The 18,747-nt window shown below is 37.8% G+C and overlaps 1 protein-coding gene across 1 annotated transcript in view; it reads right to left on the bottom strand.

Annotated features, from left to right (window-relative positions):
• Nucleotides 1–7,601: 7,601 nt before the first annotated feature.
• The window catches only part of LOC130682831 (serine/threonine-protein kinase TAO1-like), a 60,264-nt gene continuing 49,118 nt past the window's right edge, over nucleotides 7,602–18,747 (bottom strand). Inside the window, 3 exon segments of the mRNA XM_057497778.1 lie at nucleotides 7,602–10,127; nucleotides 10,130–10,366; nucleotides 15,656–15,838. Of these exon segments, the coding sequence (XP_057353761.1) occupies nucleotides 9,942–10,127; nucleotides 10,130–10,366; nucleotides 15,656–15,838 (606 nt within the window). The 3' untranslated portion in view covers nucleotides 7,602–9,941.

Here is an 18,747-nt window from a genome sequence, read left to right as displayed (position 1 = left end):
ATATTTCCTCACCATCTCCAGATCACAGGGTCCCCTTTGGGATAGAAGAAGGGGACTCCTTTTAAGGGTTTTCTTGTCATTAGCACTATCAAAATACTCAGGCAACTCTTAGGTCACAGCCAGGAGACAGAGGAAAACGGAATCAGAAAACTCATGACTATACCCATTATGCTTCAGGTTTTGACTTCTCCTCCCAATTATTTATATTACCTGTTTATGGAATGTTGATATCCTTTGGCCATTTATATCTTGGTGGATTAGGTACTTTCTGAGTGATTTAAATGATATGTATATATTTAAGGAATATTAACCCTTAATCTGGATGTTTCCATTCTCATGTTTGGTTCAAATTTTCTGACATAGAAATTTTTAGAAATGCATTAGTCTTTTGTGGATTAAAAAAAATTTACTAATAGCTATTTGGGTTGTCTCCCTAATTAGAGTGTGTTGTGGTTTTTAAAATATTCTGTTTTATTTTTCTCAAATTTAGAACAAAATTTCTTAAAATTATGAGTGATTGCTACAAAAATTTAGGTAATACAGATGTCTAGGCTAACAGCTAATGCTCTTCACAGCCCTACTTACTTTAAGAGAGAAATATCAGCATTTCATACAGATCCTTCCATACTTTGTTCATAAGTTTGCACTATATATATATAATTGAGGTATGACTTGTTGGGAGCGAGCCTATGGACTTTAAGCAATACCAGTTATGTAAGTTAAGACAACAGCAATCATTTCTGCAGTATCCTAGAAAAAGCAAAGCTGCTCTCCTAGCCAGATCAATATAGATCTTGCAGTCAGATTGCTAAGCAACGTTTCCTCCTCTGTTCTTTCCACTGAACCCTGCCAACACCCTGCTTCTCAAGAACACCCACTGCCCCAGGGGAAAGCCCTCCCTTAAAACCTCCCTCCCACAAGATGGTGAACTCCCTGCTTCTCTTCCGGGTCCTCCGCTCCTGCCAGCGCCAGCCAAGGCTCAATCACCCCTCTGCACCTTCCCGCCGGCGCCACCTAAGGCCCAATCACCTTCTGACCCACCCCTTCCTCGCTACCTGTATAAATTGAGCCTGCAAACAATAAACTGTGTCAGCTTGATCAGATATCCTCTCTTGCTGTCCGTTCTTTGTGTCCCTTGCCCCTTTATTCTCTCCTCCAGGTCGTCGACCCCCGTTGATAGTCCCGCGGGTCGGGACAATGACTTACATGCAGTAAATGCATGTACAGTTGGAGTTTTGAAAAGTGTACACTTGTGTAATTCACTACCCCAATAATATGTAGAACATTCTATCATCCTGTGAAGTTCCTGTGGTTCCTTTTGTTCTCACATTCCCTTTTCTGCCCCCTACTAGCCCCAGACAACCATAGATCTATCACTTTAGACAAATTTTGCCTGTTAGAGAATTTAGGGAAATTGTATAATATTTACTGTTTTGTTTCTGGATTTGGCTGAACATAATGCTTTCCATAGTCACCTGTGTTGCTACCATGTATCAGTACTCTACTCCTTTTTATTATGATGCATAGTATTTCATTGTGAATATACCATAATCCTATAATACATTAATTTATTGATAGATACTTGTATTATTTGCAGTTCTTGGCCATTATGAATTAATCTGCTGTGTACTAGTTCCTGAGTGCCAGTGTTATAATTTCTTTTCAGTAAATGATAACTGGTTAAGGACTTACTTTATCATAGTAAATGTTTATTAAACTTGATAAGCATCTGTTAAAGAGTTTTCCAAAATAGTTGTACCATTTCACACTCCCATCAGCAATGTAATGAGTTTCAGTTCCCCACCTGGCACATTTATCATTTCTTTTTTTTTCTATTTTATTGTTATTATTTTTGGTATCATTAATATATACTTACGTGAACAACATTGTGGTTGCTATACTGCCTTCCCCGTGGCTGCCCCCCCACATTATGTGTGGTAATCACAATGCCCCTTTTTCCCCTTATCCCTCCCTTCCCATCCATCCTCCCCAGTCCCTTTCCGTTTGGTAACTGTTAGTCCTTTCTTGGTAACTTGTGATCTGAAGACTACCATTAGGCCAAATGGTTTCTCTTCCCTTGTATGAGTGAGAATTTGTAAATGTGAATATAAATGAGGGAAAAATTAGTCAATGTGACTATAAAGAGGGCTACCAGAATTCAGTAGAAATTGTAAATGCACAATAAAGGAAGAGTTCTCAGCTTCAATTTCTTTTTCTAGACAGTGTTCAATAAAATTAGTTTTTCACAAAGAAGCATTTCCAATGCAGACCTATTGTAATGATTTCATAAAAGTTCAGACAACATAACCAGACACACAGCAAAATAGACTTCAATCCGTAGTCCTTGTGCACTAGAGGCAAGTCTGCTTAAATGTACAGCACACTCTTCATCCTTTTAAGGAATCTGAGCATGGGAAACTTCCAGTTCTTACCAACTTAGGGGGCCTTTTCAAAGGCAGTGCTACAAACCGGTAGGAGCCCTATCATGTTAGATGAGGAAAACAGAATAGCGAATTTGTTTTTCTTTAATAATGATCTGTGTTTTGGTAAGCAGCTCAAAGATGGCACCCCAAGATGTGACTTTTCCCCTTAGAGGAATAAGTTTATCTAAAGAACAGAAACCTCCTTACATCACTAATAGAGATTCATACTTATATACTTAAACATATAATTTCCTGAATTGAATACACACTAGACACTTTACATTGGGAGAATGGGACAAAAATATGCAGGACCATATAAAATTCCTAGGAAAGGGCTGCTGTGTTGGGCCAAATCTGTGCTTATATAGTAGTGGCTCAGAAGGGGCAGAAGGTGCATGAAGAACTATTAGCAAGCAAGAAGAGGCAGCTAGAGAGAGAAAACCCCTTGCCAATACCATATCCCTCTCTCCCAGTGGCCATTGCCTGTTGATTTTAGTTTAGGAGAACCTTAGATGCCGTAGCAGTAATTCCTTTCTTGGCTATTTTGGTCCTTAGCAAAATTAATACTTATTAGTATTAATGGAGCACAGAAAGTACAAGGATCAACGGCATCACTAAGAAAAATGTGTAGATAGCATACATGAAGATTATGTGATTGGTTATCATCTTTGCAGAGGAATCACCACCAGTGTTTTTCAATTTCCATGGTTCATTTCTCTCTGCATCACTTATTTTTTACTCTATCACGACACAGACCCATGGAAACACTAACTGGCTCCATCCCCAGTACTTTTTTCTGCATTGCATCTTATGGATCCCCATTTTACCCAGCTTTCTTTCCACCCACACAAGTGCGAAGAGGGTATTAAAAAAGAAAATATAGCATCTAATGACCATCTTTTCATAAATATCAACCCAGAGTACTCACTCTTAAGAAACACATGCATTCTTGCCTTAACTGAGGACAGAAATAACCAAGTAACAGAACCTTAAGTGCCCTGATGGAAATGTACAGTATGAGATACATCCCCTATCTATACACACATATAGGCAATCGTGTATATACAATATATACATACAAATAATAATAGCTATACCAAAAATATGCATGCTTAACAGCTTTTTAAAAAGCCAGTAGATCATGGTATAATACAATTTATTTCCACTAGTGAATGGCACAAATGGAGAAATGCAAAAGAGGTGTTTCAAGTACAATAAAGTCATATTTCACAGGTGAAAATGAAAATAAAGAGTATTATTTCAGTGTCCAACACAATGTACTCTATGAAAGTTTAAAATGCCAGACATTTAGTACTTAAAGCAGAAAGTTACTAAAGTCTGCCTTATGGTCTGAAAAAGACACTCATAACAGAGTTTTTGGTTTTTGAAAAGGGGATGAGGAAACAGGCGGGAGTGGGAAGGAGTGTCAAGGACAGTTTCTTAGTGTGCTGAGTGGTGTTTACCTGATGTCCAGGCAGCTGAACACAATGATGATTATGCTAAAAAGTTCAATTTACTGGTAAATCCTTGGCTCAGAGTACTAAGCATATTATACCTGTGGGTGTGGCTTTAAATGCAGGGCTATTCATCTCCAGGTATAGAAATTACTAAAAAGAATGGCAGTTCTGAATAAAAATAATATAAATGCATTTTCCAGCTAACCTTACGTACCAATGAAAATACCTGTAGATACTGTAATTTGGGGATACAGCTGATTTTAATAAAGGGAGAGAAAATATGTATGAAAGGAAGGGAACCCAATTAAGGAATATCTCAAGGTATGAGGTTTTACATTTTCAAAATGTTCACTTAAAAAAAGGGAGAGATAGTGAACACAGAAAACTTTTTACTGCCAAGTTCTGGATACCAGATGTAGCATTTAAAACTTCTGATATGCTGGACAAATTTCCCATATTCTTTATTTTCTTAAACACATATATATTAAGTGAACACCAACACCGGGGAGGAGGTAGTATTAGTTTAAACTAAGGCTGACATTTGTACGCTGATGGAGAAAGTGCCTGCTTCTTTCTTCAGGATCTTTCAAAATCCTTCAAATTTTCCTGCTTTTACTCTGATGATTCCTACCATGATTGAGATTCCTCAGAAGTTAATCTTACAAACACACACAAACCAATCTGAACTAATTTGAATCTTTTTGCAAACTATATATATTTTAATTCAAATTAACTTAATGGAATAATCCAGGTATAGTGATGTAAAACTGGTTGCCACACAATTCAATCTGATTTGTGTGGCAAAAACAACGCCCTACTGGACAGACATTTGGAGTCAGTGTTCAATCACGATTTCACAAGTACATATATATAGTCTGCTTGAACTCAGTAATTCAGTTTGACTAATTTAAGTCCATTTCGATTTTAGAGTTTTATATGCAAAACTGATCTGCTTCAGTAGTGTAAAGGAGGCAGATCTCATAAGAATTTTTTAAAAGGTATCAAATTCCATTATATTTTTGGAAATTTTGTAAATTCTAAAGCTTGGTCCCATCATTTTCCTCTAAACATGTAGATATCTCAGTTTGTCTGAGATACCGTGCAATATTTGAATGCAGAAGAGATATTGAAATAATTAAAAGTCCCTTTCAGTAGAATCAAGTACATGTTATGTCCACCTAAAAACTGGTGATTTCAACCATGGCCAAGAGGACGACGGACCAGAGCACTACATGTAACACACCCTATGACTGTGTGTGAATTCTACTGTGATCTTGTTTTTAAAAATATTTACACTAAAATATTGATTTTTCTCCCAGTTCCCTTTAAAGGAATGCTAGAAACTCCTACAGGGGTGGATTCAGGCAGACTGGACTGACATACCTGGAGAAGACAAATTGGTTGAGAAAACCAAGATTTCAGTGGTGATTAGTCTGGTCTAGGTGGAGAGTATCACTGAGAGGGCCTTGGAGAATCCGACCTTGGGGCCCTCTGGGAACAGCAGGAACCTGTCAGCAGCAGGGCTCCTGGTGCTTCAAGACAACTGGGGAGAGGGCAGGACAGTAACCTAAGGAACTTTGAGTGCTCACTGGGAAGGACATTTTCTCCCTTCAAGTCATATTGATGGCTCCCCACCCGCCTGCAGCTCAGTCTCCACACTGGCGGTGGGACCCCAAGTCACACCTGTCAGCGTCGGGTGGATTCTTCATTGCAAAACAAAACAAAATAAAACAAAACACACCCCTCTCTGGAAAAGAGAAGTTAGCTTTCGTCAAGAGATTTCCTGACCACCATAGCTCACTTTAGTTTTTGTTGTGTTTTTTTTTTTAATTTGCCAAACTTGCTGGTTCCTTTTCAATAGTACTTTAGCACCGAGGCTTTAGACTTCTGGAAGTGGTGTTTTCTGTCGTGTGATGTTAACATGATGCCAAGCAATCACTAAGTCTCAAGGAACTATAAGTTTGTAAAGTATTGCAGCAACAAAAACAGCAATTAAAAAAAAAAAAAAGAAGAGGACCTGCACTTGCAGCAAAACCTACAGTCATGCTGAGGGTTAGTCAGCAGCTGGTAAAGTCACAGGCTTAGTGACTCCTGGCTCACTATGGCAACTAAGCACTTAAATAACAGGCTATTCTACTTGTAAACAGGAAACCCCATAAACCAAAAAGGGGTCATCGAATTATGTCTAAGTAGTGTGATGAGAATTCCAGGAGATGGCGGTCTGTAAATACGGCATCATTCAAATACCTCTGGCCTTTGATTTGTATTGGCTATATGTCTTTGTTTTTGTATAAACAAAGTAAAAGTACTGCTTGGAATCTTGGAAGTTAACAGAGCTTAGCTCAGCTAGGATGACATATCACAGCATAAGCAACAAAACGTCAGGATATATATAGGCTTCATCTCCTCACTCTGCTATTGAACATACCCATCATATGAGCTTTCAGGGGCCCCTCTCACCCTTTTTGTCTTCCCCTTTGGAGGCTCACAGGTTTGATGATGCAATTTCCACAAAACTTGTGATCTCCTGAAGCACCTCCATCCCACCATGCCACAAAGAAGGCACAGTTGAATGGACCAAAAAAAAAATCACTGACAAGCTTGCAGCATTCAGAAAAAGAATTAGGTTGTCTTCTACTCTCTGATAGAGTCAATGCAACCCTTTAGTGTTCATGGATTTCCACTTTTTTCCTACTCCAAATGAGGCCAATTTAATCAACAAAAGTCAGACAGAATGCATTTATTTAATAAACAAAATACATAGGTGAGGGGATACAGGTGTGTTTCCATAATAACTTGTTTTAGCATATGCTGCCTGCTGTGAGCGGCTCATAAGAACCTGGGGTATACAGAGAAAGGCTTTAGATCTTTTCACAAATTTCTTAGGGTAGAATTATCCAAAAGTGACGACTCAAGCCACGTTGCTGAATTGTTTTTGCAGTTTTCAGAAAATACCCCCACCTAACCAGTTTCTTTTTACCACGTGCACTGTATGTGTGCGTATTTGATAAACACACATACACACCAATTCCCCTTTACATAAAATTTCCCCAAAAGTTAAAAATAAAACAAAACACAAAACCTGAAAGCTAAATACTATGACATCCCAATTAGTAAACACAAAACAGAACGCTTGACAAAAATTAATAAAATATACCACATGCACTCAGCTTCCACACGGTAGCACGCAAGCGAGGAGGCCGCTTGTGATGACGTCTATGGGGAGTTTCCTTTGGTGGACTGTCCCAGCGGAATGGCCATTCTCAATTATTTTGATTTGGTTGTTGATCCATTGATTATTTAGGAGCATGTTGTTAAGCCTCCATGTGCTTGTGAGCCTTTTTGCTTTCTTTGTGCAATTTATTTCTAGTTTTATGCCTTTGTGGTCTGAGAATATGGTTGGTAGACTTTCAATCTTTTGGAATTTACTGAGGCTCTTTTTGTGGCCTAGTATGTGGTCTATTTTGGAGAATGTTCCATGTGCACTTGAGAAGAATGTGTATCCTGTTGCTTTTGGGTGTAGAGTTCTATAGATGTCTATTAGGTCCATCTGTTCCAGTGTGTTGTTCAGTGCCTCTGTGTCCTTACTTGTTTTCTGTCTGGTGGATCTGTCCTGTGGAGTGAGTGGTGTGTTGAAGTCTCCTAAAATGAATGCATTGCATTCTATTTCCTCCTTTAATTGTTAGTATTTGTTTCACATATGTTGGTGCTCCTGTATTCGGTGTGTATATATTTATAATGGTTATATCCTCTGGTTGGATTGACACCTTTATCATTATGTAATGTCCTTGTGACTTTCTTTGTTTTGAAGTCTATTTAGTCTGACACTAGTACTGCAACACCTGCTTTTTGCTCCTTGTTTGCATGAAATATCTTTCTCCATCCCTTGACTTTTAGTCTGTGCATGTCTTTGGGTTTGAGGTGAGTCTCTTGTAAGCAGCATATAGATGGGTCTTGCTTTTTTATCCATTCTATTACTCTGTGTCTTTTGATTGGTGCATTCAGTCCATTTACATTTAGGGTGATTATTGAAAGATATGCACTTACTGAGATTGCAGGCTTTAGGTTTTGGTTACCAAAGGTTCAAGGTTAGCTTTTTTACTACATTACTGTCTAACTTCACTCACTTATAAGCTATTATAAACACAGTCTGATGATTCTTTATTTCTCTCCCTTCTTATTCCTTCTCCTCCATTCTTTGAATGTTAGGTGTTTTTTTTCATGTGTGTGTGTGTGTGTGTGTGTGTGCTCTTTTGTGTTTCCTTTGACTGCTTTTTTGGGTAGTTGATTTTATTTTTTGCCTTTAGTTAGTATTTGATTGGTCCGCTTTCTTTGCTGTGATTTTATTTTCTCTGGTGACATCTGTTTAGTGTTAGGAGTCCTTCTATCTAGCACAGTCCCTCTAAAATACCCTGTAGAGGTGGTTTGTGGGAGGCAAATTCCCTCAACTTTTGCTTGTCTGGGAATTGTTTAATCCCTCCTTCAAATTTAAATGATAATCGTGCTGGATACAGTATCCTTGGTTCAAGGCCCTTCTGTTTCATTGCATTAAATATATCATGCCATTCTCTTCTGGCCTGTAAGGTTTCTGTTGAGAAGTCTGATGATAACCTGATGGGTTTTCCTTTGTAGGTGACCTTTTTTCTCTCTCTGGCTGCCTTTAATATTCTGTCCTTGTCTTTGATCTTTGCCATTTTAATTATTATGTGTCTTGGTGTTGTCCTCCTTGGGTCTCTTGTGTTGGGAATTCTGTGTGCTTCAGTGGTCTGAGAGGCTATTTCCTCCCCCAGTTTGGGGAAGTTTTCAGCAATTATTTCCTCAAAGTTACTCTCTATCCCTTTTTTACTCTCTTCTTCTGGTACCCCTATAATGTGGATATTGTTCCGTTTTGATTGGCCACACAGTTCTCTCAATATTGTTTCATTCCTGGAGATCCTTTTATCTCTCTCTGTGTCAGCTTCTCTGCATTCCTGTTCATTGATTTCTATTCCATTAATGGCCTCTTGCATCTCATCCATTCAGCTTTTAAGTCCTTCCAGAGATTATTTTATTTCTGTATTCTCCCTCCTTAGCTCTTGCATATTTCTCTGCAAGTCCATCAGCATGGTTATGACCTTTATTTTGAATTCTTTTTCAGGAAGATTGGTTAAATCTATCTCCTCAGATTCCCTCTCGGGGGAGGATGTCTGGGTTAGTCTGGTCTGTATCAAATTCTTCTGCCTTTTCATGGTGATAGAGGTAGTCGTAGGCAGTTGGCATGTGTGTCTGCTGGGAGATCAAAGTCCCTTTCCACTTGCTCCTGGCCTTCCTTTCCTGGGAGAACGGTGACCCCCAGCGGCTTTTACTGGGCAGCTGCGTGCAGACGGGTCTCTGACTCTTGCCCCGCTACTGTGGAGTAAGCTCCGCATGGTTGTTGTGGGCGTGGCCACTTTTAGGCTGCTGCTCTGCGCTGGTGGGGCCACACCAGAGGGGGAATGGGTGGGAGGCTGTTTATCACTGTGAGGGGCTCCGAGCTGCGTTGTCGCCCAGGGCGTCGGGGCGCCTGGACTTCCCCGGGATTCCCAGCTGCTCGGCTGAGTGTGCTAGGACGCCTCCATCCAGCTGTGAGGCCCCTGTCCCTTGAAGACCTTCAAAAAGCACTTGCTTTTCTTTTGTTCCAGGTGTGCTGGCTGTGGGGACCCGCTCGCAGGTTTTACTGTTCAGTTTCCCTAGTATCCAGCACACCACGCACTGTGTGTCCGTGCTCTGGTGCGGATGCCTAGGGCTGGGTATTTAGCAGTCCTGGGCTCCCTCTCCCTCCCCGCTCTGACTCTCCTCCTCCTGCCAGGAGCTGGGGTGGGGGGCACTCGGGTCCTGCCTGGCCACGGCTTGTATCTTACCCCCTTCGCGAGGCACTGGGTTCTCGCAGATGTAGATGTAGCCTGGCTGTTGTACTGTATCTTCTGGTCTCTGTTTTAGGAATGGTTGTATTTTCAAAAATATATATGTTTTTGGGAGGAAATTTCCGCTGTCCTACTCACGGCACCATCTTGGCTCCTCCTCGCCATTCTCAAATATTAAGTTACGTGTGAGACATGTGTGACCCATTGGATAGTTGTCAAGTGACACTGGTGCTTCAGTTCATGCCGTGTTCCGTACATCCTCCGGCAGCTGTCCGCCTCAGAACCCGAAGGCTATTGCGAACTCCCATACTGCTACCTCGGGGTACCCCATGCATTGGCTCAGAAGGGTGACCTGCATGGCTGGGGACCCACCTTGCACTGGATGGCCCCAGGCTTGTGGTAGGCCACCTATGGGATGCCCCCTGTGAGGAGCTCTGGGGGAGCTGTGGCTGAATGCTTCAGGGGCAAGGTTAGAATGGATGTTTCTAAAACCTAGTCCCTCGCTTTCAAAGTCGACAGCTTTCATCTCTTTTGCTCGACGCTCCAGCAGGCTTCGTATCCTTTCAGTGCACTCATTCTGTGATGTCAGTTTCTCTTCTTCAATCTGTTGTGGGTTGGTGGGGGGAAGGAAAAAGAAAGCTCATTTATTTAAAAAAATTTATAAACTACAGAAACAATAATTATTCTGGTTTAAAGTGAATCATAAAAATGTCCACTCTGGCTATTTTAAAGTATGTACATTTAAAAATCAAAGAGATGTACTGTAGGAATCATATATAACTTATATTGCTAAAATGTGTAAAATCAAGTTCTTAAAAGCAAAGGTAATAATTTCTACTGAAACAATAAATCAGGGCAATTATCATCAATGGCTACCAAATCCATTAGGTAAAAAGACTGAAAAAGAAAATGTGTAAGGAGAATCTAGCCTCATTAGATACACCATAAGGTCACTCTATATAATAAATATGGTATTGGTGTAGGAACCAGTAATTAGTAACATAGAAACAGAATGAAGTTTGTAAGTTTTTAATGCAGGACAAAAGCACTAATTAATTTAATGGGAAAAACAACACAGGCACAAGTGGCTAACCATCTGGAAGAAAATAAAAATGGAACCTCATCTGATACCATATTCCAGGAAGATCAGAGCATTGAGTGAAAAACAAACAAAAACTATAAAATTTCCATTAGAAAATTAGGAGATGCTATGTACTTAGAAATCAGTGGTTGGGTAGCCGTCATAATCAGTTTTGGACAACTCAAAGGTTTACAAATATATATAGCTGACTATAAATAGATTTTAGTGTGAAAAATACACAATAAAGTCAATGACAATGGGAAAAAGTTGATGGAGAAATTGTTAATGAATGAGAATATCTGAGCCCACTCATCAAATATGACTTCAAAGTGGGACAACTAAACATTATATATCTTTTGATGTGATGCAAAAGGAAGTGTAACACAGTAACCCTTATGAAAATTCCTCAAAAAAAATTTTTAAAGGAAAAAAAATTTAAAGTAAATATAATCATGCCCCTAGATCTAATTACCAGTTTACAGGAAATGTAAAGTAAAGAGGAATGCATTAAATGACACCATGAGGATGGAATCAGCCAAATTCAAATGTGAGAATTCCTACAAAGCAAATGACCCAGTCCACAATAATAAAAAAAAGGGCACGGGAGACTAAAAGGCTTAAAAGACAATCAAATGCAATGTCTACACCATGTTTGGGCCCCAATCTAAATAAACCAAGAAGACCTTTTTTTAGATACAAAGGGAAATCTAAGTATGGACTGAGTATTAGGTAATCTTAAACATTTATTATAATTTTGTTAGTTAACACAATGGAATTATGACTATGTTGAAGTAAAAGAGTCCTTATTTCCTTATCTGTGTTGGGAGTGAAATGATTCTATGCTGGGATTTGCTTTAAAATATTTCAGATACTCTGCCCCCTATTCTGCTCCCCTAAAAAGCTGCATGTGGAGTCGGGAAACAGATGAAATATAAACAAGATACTGATAACTGTTGAAGTTGGGTAATGAGTATTTGGGGACTTAATTGTACTAGTTCTTCATAATTTCACTAATACTTTTTCTGTATGTTTGAAAATTTCCATGATACAAAGTTTTTAAAAAATAGGAAATAAAGAGTATTTGTAAAGAAGTATTAAATTAGGTTTCAAGATACTTGAGGACTTAAGCCAATAGTCATTGTTCTCTACACAGAAATCTAGCTCAACAAATGTGCTTAATTTTTATGTATATATTTTTTACTAAGTTATCATTGATATACAATCTTATGAAGGTTTCACATGAGCAACATTGTGGTTACAACATTCACCCATATTATCAAGTCTTCTCTTATGTGTTGTTTTTTAAAGTGCCCTTTTAAAAACACACGATTTAGCATGGAAACACATGCAAATAAAAAACTGCCACATAATATGATAAGATGTAATAACAGATTTATAAGGTAAAGCAGAAATACAAAGGGATGGAGTACTTCACTGTACAGGGGAAGAGGAGTAGGGCAAAGAAGTCTTCTCAGAGAAGGTGACAGAAACTGGATTCGGAAGGAAAAGCACAAGTTTACCAGAAGACAAGGGAAGGGGAAGATATATTCAGCAGAGGGAACATGGGCAAAGACATGCAAAATGATAAAATGTGTGTGGGCAATTACAAATCGGCCAGAATGGACTTTGGTAGGGTGAGTTTGAAAATTATTAAACTCTAAGTACTAAAGTGTCACAAAGGTTTAGAGAGGGCACTTCCTAATGAAGGTTGAAAGAGAACCTAGATTAGACACAATGCTTCTTCTAAGGGAAAGATATCAAATTGTTAACTGGTGATTTCTGAGTGGTGAGATTAAAGACATTTTAATTTCTATTTGTTTCTCTATAATTGACAGGTTTAAAAAAATATGCATTTGTAAAGTAACTTTTCCACTTTTAATATCTACATATAAACTACCCAATTCTTATAGAATTAAATTTATATATCTGTAAGGATTCAAATAACTTCAAATTTTTCTTTTAAATCTTTTCTATTTTAAAATTTCAAAAATCCATTTATTAAGAACATTTCATTCAAAGGACCTAATAAAGGATAGGCTTGTACTGAGTATTTAACTAATTTGAATGCCCTGTATATTATTTGAAGGAAACTCCTGATAAAAATATTACACACATTAATGCTTATCCACTTTCATCTAGTAAGCATAGCTTCAATTTTTGTTGCTGAATTAGTTTTGTCATTTAAGAAACTCAAAATATTTTTCAATAAAAATTAAAACTAAGATTTGTGATAGGTTATATTAACCCCCATTTCTTTGAAAATATCTTATTTATTGCTGTAAATAAGAAAGGTGGTTTCACTGGATATAAAACTTCTGAGACTTCTCTCCTAACCTATCTTCTCTGAAATCAAATGTGTGAATATTTTCAGTTCGGAAGGTCCTGTAAGATATTCCAATTGTCAATTCTTATTTAAAAACTACCAACCATCTTGTTGATATTAAGTGAAATATTCAGGGAAAATTAAAGGAAATAAGACAGAGAAAAGCCCATTTATACTTTGGAAATATTGCCACTTTATATGCATGTATGGAATGCACATAGAATTTAACATTTATAGTTATGTTGTCATTTTGCTGAAACTTTAACGTAAATGAAGCACAAGGAAATTTGCAGTAAGACCTCATGTGAGCCTCAACTGAGGCATCCTCTGTTGGTGTCTCGACCTGGAGAAAAATTCTTGGTTCATTTGGAGGCTGAAAGCAATCTTCAAACAGAATTATTATTCATCCAGAAAGAACTAACATTCTCTCTGGTTCCACCTCTATTTTCAGATGACTGTTTCTTATCTGTACAACCAGTAGGCACAAAGTACAGAAAATACGGATGTTATGATGTTTTCAAATCATACCATGGGTATATCACTGCCTTGGTAGTTGCCAACTGACTGACCCCAAACTGCTTTATAGTCATGCACTTCACTTGAAATATAAACATGAGCCCTAAAAATCAAGTAGCAACTCAAAGCACTGTAGATTTATTCCACTGTTTCTTTTATTATTTTTAATACTAAATAATCTTATGCATGTCTATTATCAAATACAAACCACCTCAACCAATCTACCATGTTAATATAGCCATTATAAGTATTAGTACCACTCACTTTAAGTGTGATTTGTCTTTATTTTATTCAACACCTCATAAGCATTTTTCCACATTAATACTATCTTTATAGCCATTATTTAAATGGTTGAGTAAGATTTTATTAAGTGGCTTGGTCATAAGCACTTAATTATTTTAGATGGTTAGGTGTTTTAAACCATTATAAACCATGCCATAGGTAACATATTGATGTGTATTGCTTTTCCTGTATTCAGGATTTCTTTTCTCTAAATTCTCTAAATTCTTTGCTTAACATTTTCAAAGATCAGTTTATACTTCCAAATTGCTGTCCAAAACGCATTAACAATGGATGAGAGTGCCACTGCACTTCCGGCAATGGTATCAGCCCCATGCCAACATTTTACCTGATTTTGTAGAACATGAAGGCCTTAGTTCATATATTGAAATAAGACTACACCTAAGATACTAATTAGCTCTCTTTAACTCGGAGCCACTAGGTGGAGCTAAAAATACAAATAAAACAGTACCAATATTTCTCTCATAACACTGTTACTGAAATACTATAGGTTTCTCTTTTAGTGATAATTTTGAAGCCTAAGAGATGGAACTTTAAATCAAATTTTAGATATCCAAGTTGAAATCAGGCAGATTTAAGAATTCTGTACATGGGACAACTACATTTTTCTAAAAATTTATATGTGTTTCTGCCTTCCCATCTTAAATGAGAAACACAGTTGAGATAGTTTTTAGAGGCAAGGAACTCTTAAAGGAGCCAGTCATAAAGACAGCTGTGCCAGAGAAATAGCAACACCTTATTTAGGTGGAGTTTTTAAGAACATATTTTTTTTAATAGAAATGAGGTATTCTATTTTTATCACAAGAACTGTAGAAAGTAGAGGAAAATCTATGGGCCAATTAATGGTTCAGAAGCAATGACAATTTTTAATAGAGAAAACCATTAGGCACGTGTTAACTCACAGGGGACCTAAGACCGTGCCAGCTGCTGGGAACTTATGGCCCAGGAATTCTGGAACATAGCGTTCCACCCTGGATACAACTGATATCCTGCTGCTACTCAGGACAAATGCCTTTCCTCTCCTTCTTTCTCAAAAGCTTCTACCCATTGTTCTTTCTCCAACACACACACACACACACAGCCTCAGTACCTTAAAGGACACAAGTGAATTCAGGGATTCAGGTTCTAATATACATGACAAAGAATAAGTAAAATAAATAAAGCTACAGCTAGAAATAATATTTTCAGCCTAACTCTTCAACTGTGTAAAACTGGTTTCACCTTCTCTTTTCTAGTAATGCATCAATCTGTACAGTTTCAGACCAGGGATGAATGAACAAAGTATATTCCTGATCCCTTTTCCTTGTCTCTCTCAAGCAATTACTAAAGTTTTTTCCTTCACTATCCAAGTTTCTCTCCAATTTCTGTAGGTACAACTAGGTACACAAAAGAAGTGAGGAAGACGGAGCCAGAGCTATCCTTTTACAATTCAACTGTCTTCACATAACTCCACATCATTCCTCTAGCAATTACTACTTAAGTATATTCCTTTAATATATCACACTCATTAATTTTAAGGTTCATTACTGAATCAGTAATTTTAAAGAAAAAGAAAACACTACCAAAACTAGAATTAAGGAAATATGGTATTGTGAAAACAATCTAATGCCACCTCTGTCATGATTTTGATGAAAGCAAATACTGGCACAATTACTTTTTTCTATTACGTATACCTGTTGTTTTAAGAGTGCCTTGCGGAGGGAGACCCTCTGTTCAAGCTCCCGAAGCTCCTGAGCGTCTTGTGCCTCAGCCTGCATTTTGATCTTGCTCTGAAGTTCAGTCAGCAGCTCCAGTTCCTGCTGCAGCTGCGTTTTCAAAGCCTGGCACTCTGCCTCCTGTGCTTCATCCAAATGCGGCTGAAAGAGAGAAAGAAAACAGATATATCCTCCTGTGAGCTATCTTTTCATGACCTTTGGAAAGGAGGAGGTGTAAGTTAAGACAGACTACTCTTCTATAGGGCACAACTGTTCTCTTTTACATCTTGGAGTAAACATCTCTGGAAAAGGAAAACACAGCAACCAATGACGGCATTATAAGGATAAAGCTATCATAAGCTATTTGGATGATGCCTAAATAATCATTATTTTTTAAAGAAAAACAGAGAATCTGATTGATATAAGACTGTGAATCTCTTCTCTCCAATGGAAATAACTACAGAACAGGGACAAGCATGCCACAGCTTATGGGCCAAATCTGAACAGCTACCTGATTTTCTGTTTTTGTTTTTCAATAGTCCACTAATTAGGAATGGTTTTTTACATTCTGAAATGGTCACATTTTAAATGGCTATGTAAATACCCACATAATAACCTCAATTTTTCCTCCTAAAATATTTACTATCTGGCCCATTAAGAAAAAGTCTGTAAACTTACATAGCAACTATTTTGTACCCGCACTCAAATGTGACCATCTGGATTCCAGATAAAGTACTACTTTTTGAACACTGCTTAACAAAGTTGCTTCTCCAATCTTGATACACTGTTGGTATATGTACTAAACCTCTGCAAGGCACCAACAGAGAGCCTATGTGGAGCCTCATGTCCAAATGTATCAAAGAGAATTACATATGCATCATGCATATTTCCAAGCAATGCTGAGAACAAGAAGAATATGGACCACCATCACTATTTCCCAAGGTGCAGCAGAGTTTTCATTTCCAACTTAATATTTCAATTGTTGGGATTTTATTCGGGCGGTGGAAGGAAAGGGGCACTAAATTTGTTTTGCCTAAGCAAAGTAAACTTACAGCTCGAGTGGAGAGCATTTCATTAATGTTGTGGTCATACTGCTCAGTTAAGATGGCTAAGTTTTGGGTCTGCTTCTCCTTAGGGTTTACTCTTTAGCACCACGAGCAAAAACCTGAAAGTCAGCTAACTAATCTTTCAAAGGTCAAAGAAAAGTTATGAGGCAAGAGAAGGGACAACCCTTCTTGGGGTAATGATATCAGACTACATTAACATTTTTGAGATAAAATAATTTGAGTTCAGAAACAGAATAAATAACTCTGGCTTTAAATCACAGGTTAATTATTCTATGAACTCAAGTTTCAACAAAACTTAGTAAGATGAGATATATTTTATAAGGTATACCCATCAAGCCTACAAGTAACAACACTCATTTGCTACACAAAGGCAGAACCTATAGTTGAAATTATTTACCTCAATATATATACTGCCAGATATTGAATGGTTAACTAAGTGTGCAAATGCTTGTATGACCAAATACTCTTGTCAAGGAACTAGTTCACATTCTTTGCTCCGATACTACAAAATCAAATATATATCCTTTTCTGCATTTTACACCAATTGAGGTACTAAGTCATAGTCAAGTACCTTCATTGTGTGAAGGGTCAAGAAATGTCTAGCTAGAAAGACAAACTCTTGGTTTAGTTACGCTTAGCACTGCTCTTAAATACTGCCCTTGGTTAATAAAATTCCTCCAAGTTAGCCAGAAATGGAACAGTGAAATTTAGAATTCTCTTCTGACTTTGTGTAACAGCCTCCATTCTTTAAAAAACTTTTAAATATTCAAATATATTACCAAGAAAACTATAGTCACTCCATATCACTAGCTAATGACAAAAAGGAATGCCCTGAAAATTTTTCTCAACAAGATTAATACTTATACCAAGAACAAACTGTATTAGTCAATGTTTCACTCAAGTGAAAGCAGGATAAACATGTTCCAGTTGTTTCTTAATCACTTAATACTGACAAAACGTCACCTAATGGCAGATGAAGAAATGGCAGATAAACAATAGGTGTTTACCCAAGTCATTCCTCAGAAATGGTGCCCCAATGTCTACAAATACTGTCAGCTTACCTAAGTGTGCAAACTGAAGTCCCTATCCCCCTTAAAGTCTTGGAGAAAGTTGGAATAGTTGCAGCTATTGAAGTTGAACTTCTACTTAGCAAGTACAAATTTACCTTTAAAAAGTTGCAACTATTACTTATGTAAATGAAATGACATGATGTTAAAATAGAGTCTGTTTTCTCCAAGAAGGAACTAGGGTTACCAAAGGGAAGGGGTTGGGGAGCGTGGGTGGGGAGGGATGGAGAAGGGGATTAAGGGCACTATTATTAGCACTCACAATATAGTGGGTTCACAGGGAACGCAGCACAGCACGGAGAAGACAGTAATGACTCTATAGTGTCTTACTACGCTGATTGACAGTGACTGCAGTGGGTTGGGGGGGACTGGATAGTATGAATGAATGTTGAAACCACAATGTTGCTCATGTGAAACCTTAAGATTGTTTATCAATGATACCTTAATTTTAAAAAAAGAGTCTGTTTTGTTCAAATTGTGCAAGTAGATAGATATATACAACTAAGAGGAACATGGTGATTTTCTTTCCCACTAAAGTAACAGAACAATTTCTTTTATGGGAAATCTTGAGCTTATGTATCATGAGAAGGACGCTTTCTATCTGAAGTCTGACTACGACTGTGAGACATTATTTTTCCCCTTGATTTTTTAACAGTATCTGTGAAAATCAGACTAGTGTCTACAAGCTTTCAAACTGAGAAGGGTGCCACAACAGGGAACAAAAAGGAAGGGCTAAACAGCAAACAACTAACCTCTTCCAAGCCCCAGAGAAATGAAGTCGTATCAGATTTATGCTCTGACCAAAGACACTAAACAAGCTTTCAGTTTGGTTTACTTCTGGGTGCTGCTCACTTTAAAACTGTAATTCATTTTATACACATGCTTTAAATATCTTTTGGTGGGAAACCCTACTATGTAACTACTACAAAGACAAAAT

The sequence above is a fragment of the Manis pentadactyla genome, chromosome 3, assembly GCF_030020395.1.
Source record: "Manis pentadactyla isolate mManPen7 chromosome 3, mManPen7.hap1, whole genome shotgun sequence".
NCBI classification, from domain to species: Eukaryota; Metazoa; Chordata; class Mammalia; order Pholidota; family Manidae; genus Manis; species Manis pentadactyla.
This window is presented reverse-complemented; position numbering and strand designations above follow the sequence as displayed.